Below are 7587 nucleotides of genomic sequence, written 5' to 3'. Positions count from 1 at the left end.
ACCAAGAGAGTGGGGTGGGGGGCACAGTTCCACATTCTCCAAAGTAGGGTTCTCTGGCCAAAGCAGGATTGAAGCACATGGTCTGGACTTGAAATGTACGTGGAGCTTCCTCCTTCCACTCCATCCTCCCTCTCTCCGCCCGACTCCACCATTGGCTCCTGAAGACACCGGACAATCTCCTGGCCTTCCCCAAATCCCACGGGAGGAATCGCTGAGCGCGCTCCGGCCCGCCGGCCCCGCCCTCTTACCCTCTGGAACGCAGCGAAAGCGCACGCGCGCCTCCTCGAGCAGAGCGCGCGCCCGCGAGCTTCCCGCATCCCCGTGCTCATCCGGGTCTCAGAGAGCCTCGGCCAATGGTAGCCACTCACGGCCACCGGGGGCGGGGCTAAGCCTTCCCTCACAAGGGGCCTGTGGTCAACGCGGGTGCCTTCGATGGACAGCCGCCAGTCGGCACAGGAAAGGGGCAGAGGCAGTGGGCTTAGCTTGTGGGCAAGGGTCAACAGTTTTGGGATCAAGCGGCTGCCGCTCCTCCAAAAGCGACTAAAGCGCTAGCAGATTTCCCCCTCCGAGCCAGTGTAGTAAACACACCTCAGAAACGTGAGGTGCCGGTGGTCACGTGGGGAGTGCGCCGTCCAATAAGGAGCCGGGGGCGGGGCGGAAGCCGCTGACGCGGCGGCGGCGGCAGAGTCACCCGGGCAGCCTCGGGACCGGTCACCGGCCGGCAGCCGTCCAGCGGCCTCGACCACCGTCTCCGTCCTCCATCCCGGTCCTTTCTCCCGGGCCGAGAGACAGCGTCGCCGACAGGGGCTCATTCCACTCCAGTTCTCCTCGGTGACTCACCTCGGGCGGGCCGTTTTGTCCTCAGGGGCCGCCTCGGTTTGGGCGAGGTTTCCGTGACGAACCTCCTGGGGCCGTCGGTGCCGGCTCGGGCAGTCGTGGCGGCTCGAGCTCGTGGAACTTACCCAGGCTCCGGAGGTCCGAGGCCCTCGAAGTTATGCGGCGCCTCCAGACGGTTGTGGCGGGCGCGGGCTCCTAAAGGGCGTCACACCCGGACTCTGCCGGCTGGGCAACCTCCATTCATCTTCCCACTGCGCCTCCAGCGCCCCCGCCTTCTCCGGTCGCCTCCTTGGAGTCATTTTTTCCTGTCCCCCCTCTGCCGCCCTTTCCTGACTCCCCGAGTGAGGCAATTCTCTTGGAAGCGAAGGTGTCGGCTATGAGCCGGAGCCTTCTTCCTTGAATTTCTCTGTGGAGGAACCGCCGCGCCCCCCGGCATGGGGGTGAACGCCGTGCACTGGTTCCGAAAGGGGCTCCGGCTCCACGACAACCCTGCCCTGAAGGAGTGCATTCAGGGCGCCGACACCATCCGCTGCGTCTACATCCTGGACCCCTGGTTTGCCGGCTCCTCCAATGTGGGCATCAACAGGTGGCGGTGAGTCACAAGCCCGTGGGAAACGGATTGGGGTGTTTGATGTTAATGAATTCCATGCGATCCGTCAAATCTGAAAATTTGACGTGGGACTGCCTTGCTTATATCGCTTAAGTATTGTAGACGCGTTAGGTATTAAGTAGAACTGACTTAATTCTCTGGCCGGAGAGTTCTGACGACTGGAACACTCGGCCTTATGTGTCTTTCTGTGCTAACAGGAGCTCTTCCACTGGATTCGTGGAGAATTCTTAGTGCTGGAGTTAAAGAAACACCCTTCCTGTCCTTAGTCGCCTGTATATGGATCCCCTTGGCCTCTTTGTGGCATTCGAAAGGATTGTGGTGTTTCCTGTTTATGTTCGTGTCTAGGTAACTCATAGTATGGAGAATAATCATTCATTCAGTACAACCTGCTCCAAATCCAGTTTTCTTCCACCTTGAGGTTACTGTGGGAAAAGCAAGGGAAACAGCATTATCTGGTTTCTCTGCTCAGTTCTTTCTCTCAACTCCTCCTTGTGGTAGCCGAGACAAAGCACAGTTTGTCTTTCTAGGCAAGATGTAGTCCTTCTAGGGATCAGAGCACTGAAAGAAATCTTAGAGACGCTTTGCGATCTTTTCCTGAAACACCGGGCTACATGATTGTTAGGCCCCCTGGTGGACATGAAAGCATTAGCTCGACAAATAGATTATTGATCACTTACCACCACATGCCAGGCACTGATTTAAATGCTAGGGATACAGCAGTGAGTGAAAGACAAAAAGTCATGTCTTCAAGCAGAAAGTAAAATAGGTAGTATTTTAGGTGGTGATAAGTGTTGGGAAGAAAAATAGAGCAGAGTAAAGGAATAAAGAATACAAGGGTAGGGATGGGATTGCAATTTTAAATATTGATGATCAGGAGAAAAGTCTCAGAGAGGATGCCAGTTGAGCAGACCCGAAGGAGGTGGTGCGATGCAAATATCTAGGGGAAGACCATTCGAGGTAAAGGGAAGAGTAAGGAAAAAAGCAGAAATGTGCTTGACCTTTAGAAGGAAGAGCAAAAGAATCGAGTATGACTGGAGCAGAATAAGTGAGGGAAAAATAGTAGATGATGAGGTCAGAGTTGACTTAAGGTCAGATCGAAGAGAGCCTTATAAGCAGTTTTCAAGATTTGGGTTTTTACCCAGAGTGAAATGGGAATAACTCTAGGATTATTAGCAGAGAAGTAATGCGATCTGACATAAGTTTGAAAAATAATTTCTCTGCTTGTGGTTCTGAATTGGGGAGCAGGGGTGGACAAAAAGCAGGAAGTCTAGTTAAGAAGCTGTTGGTACTCATCCAGGTGAGACATAATAACGGCTTGAACTGTAACGAGAACTATGGACGTGGTGAGAAATAAACAGATTGTGGTTATATTGTGAAGGCACAATACACAGTATTTGTTGGCAGATTGGATGTGTAGTGTGAGAGAAAGAAAAGGAGTTAGGCTGGAGGTGGTGGCTCACACCCGTAATCCCAACACTTTGGAAGGCTGAGACATGCGGATCACTTGAAGCCAGGAATTTGAGACCAGCCTGGTCATCATGGCAAAACCCTGTCTCTATTAATACTAAAAATACAAAAATTAGCCAGGCATGGTGGTGCATGCCTGTAATCCCAGCTACTCAGAAGAATGAGGCTGAAACAAGGTTCAGTCCTTGCTGGAACCTAGGAAACAGAGGTTGCAGTGAGCCGAGATCGTGCCACTGCACTCCAGCCTGAGTGACAAAGTTCTCTGTCTCAGAAGAAAAAAAAAAAGAGTTATAGTTTGGTGCTATATAAAAAGCACCAAAATTCAGTGCTTTTTATGTAGTAAATAGCTCAGTTACTGTTTGAGAAAATTTTTGGCTTGAGAAACTAAAAGGATGGGGCTACACTTTGCTAAGAAAGTGAAACCAGTTGGAGAAGCCATTGGGACGATCAATTGGAGTTCTCTAATTAAGTCATTAAGTTTGAAATGTGTTTTACACATTCAAATGGAGATAACAGTTAGGCAGTTGGCTATATCTGGAGCTCAAGACAGAGATCCATGCAGGAAATATAAATTGGAGAATTCATCAGTTTATAGACAATGTATAAAGCCATGTATTCATCCATTTATTGAACAAATATTTGTCAAGTACCTGCTATATGCCAGGGACTGTTTTAGGTGCAGGGGATCCAGTATAAACAAAATAGCCCAATCCTCACCCTGTTGAAGCTACATTCTAGTGGAGCCATGAGGCTGAAAGCATTAAGAAAGTGAGGTAGACCAGAGATGCAAGTGGTGCAAGGGCTGAACCTTGAATACTCTTAATGGTTATAAATTGTGGAGCTGTGGAAGAACCAGCTTATGAGACTACCAAGGAGCCACTAGTATTGTAAGAACAAAACCCAAAAGAGTATGGTGTCTTAGAAGCCAAGTAAAGAAAGTATTTTGGCCAGGCATGGTGGCTCATGCCTGTAATCTCAGCACTTTGGGAGGCTGAGGCAGACAGATCACTTGAGGCCAGGAGTTTGAGACCAGCCTGACCAATATGGTAAAACTCTGTCTCTACTAAAAAGTAGAAAAATTAACAGGGCATGATGGCACATACCTGTAATCCCAGCTACTGAAGGAGGCCTGGGCATAAGAAGCACTTGAACCCAGGAGGCGGAGGTTGCAGTGAGCTGAGATCGTGCTATTGCACTCCAGTCTGGGCAGCAGAGCCAGACTGTCTCAATAAAAAAGGAAAGAAAGACAGTATTTCAAGGAGGAGAGAATGTTTTACTTATGTCAAATGCTACTGGTAGGTCAAGTAAGATGAGAACTGAAAAATAAAAATTGGATTTAGCAATTTGAGGTCTTTTGGAATTTTATCTGGAGTGGTTTTGGTAGTGTCAGAGGCAAAGGTCTTTTTAGAATCACTCATAGTACCAAATTCAGTGCTTTTTATATAATAGTAGCTCAGTTACTGTTTGTTGAATGAAGTGATGTCTTAGAATCAATAATTTTATATTTAAACAGCTTTATTAATTTACTTATTGACTGTGGGATAATCCCCAAATTCCTTAGCCTGAGAAGATCTGCCTTTTGCCCTATGTATTTCATCTCCTACTGTTGACAGTATGTGATCTCAACTCCAGGGGAAAACCTTAGTTTTCTTTAGACACTGTCTTGTATTTTCTTCCATTTTTTTTTTAGACTTGGATTTAACAGAAAAGCAAAATTTTAAATAATTATTTTACCTAATAAGCACATTAACAAAACTACTTTTTGATGCTGCCATCATTTCATTTAAAAAGGATGTTTTAATATTTTTTTAAAAAAAGTTTGGCAGAGCTTAGTGTCTAATGCCTGTAATTCCAGCTATTCAGGAGGCTGAGGCCAGAGAATTACTCAGGAGTAGAGCCCAGGAGCTGGAGTTGCAGTGAGCTATGAATGGGCTACTGCACTCCAGCCTGGGTGACAGAGAGAGAACCTATCTCTTAAAAAAAAAAAAAATTTTGAAGGACATTGTCTCAAAATAAAGTATTTTGAATTGCATAAATTTAGCTTTATGAAAATTCACATCTCTTATAAAAGTTATACTACAGAAACTTATATACTAATATTCACAGAAGCATTATTCATAATAGCCAAAAAGTGGAAATAACCCAGGTGACCATCAGTTGATGAAAGGATAAACAAAATGTGGTATATCCATATAATGGAATATTATTTGGCCATAAAAAGGAATGAAATACTGATACTTGCTACAAAATGTGTGAATGAACCTTGAAAACAAACTAAGTGAAAGAAGCTAGTCACAAAATTCCATGTATTATATGATTCTGTTTATATGGAATTTCTACAGTGGGCAAATCTATAGAGACAGGAAGCAGATTAGTGGCTCCTTCGGATTGAGGAAGCTGGGGAGTTGGGAGGTAATAGCTAAGGGGCACAGGGTTTCTTTTTTAAGGTGATGAAACTGTTCTAGAAGGGGATAGATGATTGTACAACCCTGTGCTTGTCTGGGATGCATAGTCTGAACTCTTAACACCACTTTTTGCTGTTGCTTCTCACATCACTCTTAGCATTTCCTGCCTTCATTTCTGAATGTTAGTATTGTTTTATTAATAGTTTGTTTGAGCTGCTGTAACAAGATACGTTTAGACTAGGTAGTTTATAAACAACAGGAATTTATTTCTCATAGTTTTGAAAGGAGTCCAGAATCAAGGCACCAGCAGATTCAGTGTCAGTGAGGCTCTCTGCTTCATAGATGATGCTCTCTGTGTCCTCACATGGTGGAAGGGGTAAACACGTTCCTGCAGCCCCTTTTATAAGAGCACTCTCTTAGTCTGTTTGAGTTATTATAAAGGGATGCCTGAGGCTGGGTAATTTATAAAGACAATAGATTTACTTGGTTCATAATTTTGCGGGCCTTACAAGAAGTATGGCATCAGCAGCTGATTCTAGTGAGAGCCTCAGAAAGCTTTTAATCATGATGGAAGGGGAAGTGGAGCTGGCATGTCACATGGCGAGAGAGAGAAGGGAGGGGTATCAGGCTCTTTTTAACAATTAGTTCTTCTGTTAATTAATAGAGTGAGAAGTCACTCATTACATGATAGCACCAAGCTATTCATGAGGGATCTTATCTCATGTCACAAACACCTCTCACCTCCAGCGTTGGGGATAACATTTTAACATGACGTTTGGTGGGGACAGATATCTAAACTATATCATTCTGTCTCTAGTCCCCAAAATCTCTTGTCTTATTTATTTTTTATTATTCTTTTATTTTTATTTTTATTTTTGAGATGGAGCCTCACTCTGTTGCCCAGGCTGCAGTGCAGAGGCACTATCATGGCTCACTGTAGTCTCAACCACTTGGGTTCAAGAAGTTCTCCCACCTCAGCCTCCCAAGTAGCTGGGACCACAGGCATGCATCACCATGGCCAGCTAATTTTTTTTTATTACTTGTAGAGGTAAGATCTCACTATGTTGCTCAAGCTGTCTCATACTCCTTGGCTCAAACAGTTCTCCTGCCTCAGCCTCCCAAAGTGCTGGGATTATAGGTGTGAGCCACCATGCCCACCCTCTTGTCTTTTTTCTATTGCAAAATATAATCATCTCTTTCAGAGTCCCTAGAAGTCTTAACTAGTTTCAGCATCAACTCAAAGTCTAATGTCTTATCTGAGATGCAAGGCAAATTCCTTAAAGCTATGAGCCTGTAAGATCAAAAACAAGTTATTTACTTTTAAATACGATGATGGAACAGACACTGGGTAAACATTTCCATTTTATTTATTTATTTATTTGAGATGGAGTTTCGCTTTTGTTACCCAGGCTGGAGTGCAACGGCATGATCTTGGCTCACTGCAACCTCCGTCTCCCAGGTTCAAGCAATTCTGCTGCCTCAGCCTCCGAGTAGCTGGGATTATAGGCACCTGCCACCACACCCAGCTAATTTTTTGTATTTTTAGTAGAGACAGGACTTCTTCATGTTGGTCAGGCTCGTCTCAAACTCCCAACCTCTGATGATCCACCTGCTCAGCCTCCCAAAGTGCTGGGATTACAGGTGTGAGCCACTGGGGCTGACTTCCATTTCCATTTTAAAAGGGAAATACTAACAAAAAGGGCCCACCCAAGTCTGAAACCCAGTAGGGCAGAGAGTAAATCTTACAGCTCTAAAATAATACTCTTGACTAGTGTCCCATAAATGAGCATAATGGTCAAAGAGGTGGGCTCTTGAAGCCTTCGGCAGCCCCATCTCTATGGCTTGGTTGGTCACAGACCACATGGCTTCTTTCATGGATTGGAGTCTAATGTCTATCACTTTTCCTGGCTGACGGTGTATGCTGTTTTCATCCAAAGGATTCTTTTAATCTTTCCACTTCCTAACTTTCCACTCCCTCCCGCATCCTGAGTACACTGATAGAAGAGGTGGGCTCTCAAAACCTTGGGCAGCTGCATCTCTATGGCTGGGTTGGGTATAGCCCATATGGTTGCTCTCATGGATTGGAGGCTAATGTCTGTCACTTTTCCAGGCTGAGCATGTATGCTATTTTCATCCAAAGGATACTTTTAATCTTTCTACTTCCTGACTTTTCTTTCTCTTTCTTTTTTTCTTTCTCTCTTTTTCTATCTTTCTTTTCTCTTTCTCTCTTCCTCTCTTCCTCTTTCTTTCTTCTTCCTTTTTTTTTTT

General features: G+C 45.3%; 1 protein-coding gene across 1 annotated transcript in view; it reads left to right on the top strand.

Annotated features, from left to right (window-relative positions):
• Positions 1–535: 535 nt before the first annotated feature.
• The window catches only part of CRY1 (cryptochrome circadian regulator 1), a 123496-nt gene continuing 116444 nt past the window's right edge, over positions 536–7587 (top strand). Inside the window, exon 1 of the mRNA XM_017541021.2 lies at positions 536–1429. Coding sequence (XP_017396510.1) covers positions 1272–1429 — 158 coding nt within the window. The 5' untranslated portion in view covers positions 536–1271. The remainder of the gene's footprint in view (positions 1430–7587) is intronic.

Source organism: Cebus imitator, unplaced genomic scaffold (genome assembly GCF_001604975.1).
Source record: "Cebus imitator isolate Cc_AM_T3 unplaced genomic scaffold, Cebus_imitator-1.0 Scaffold8, whole genome shotgun sequence".
Classification (NCBI taxonomy): Eukaryota; Metazoa; Chordata; class Mammalia; order Primates; family Cebidae; genus Cebus; species Cebus imitator.
This window is presented reverse-complemented; position numbering and strand designations above follow the sequence as displayed.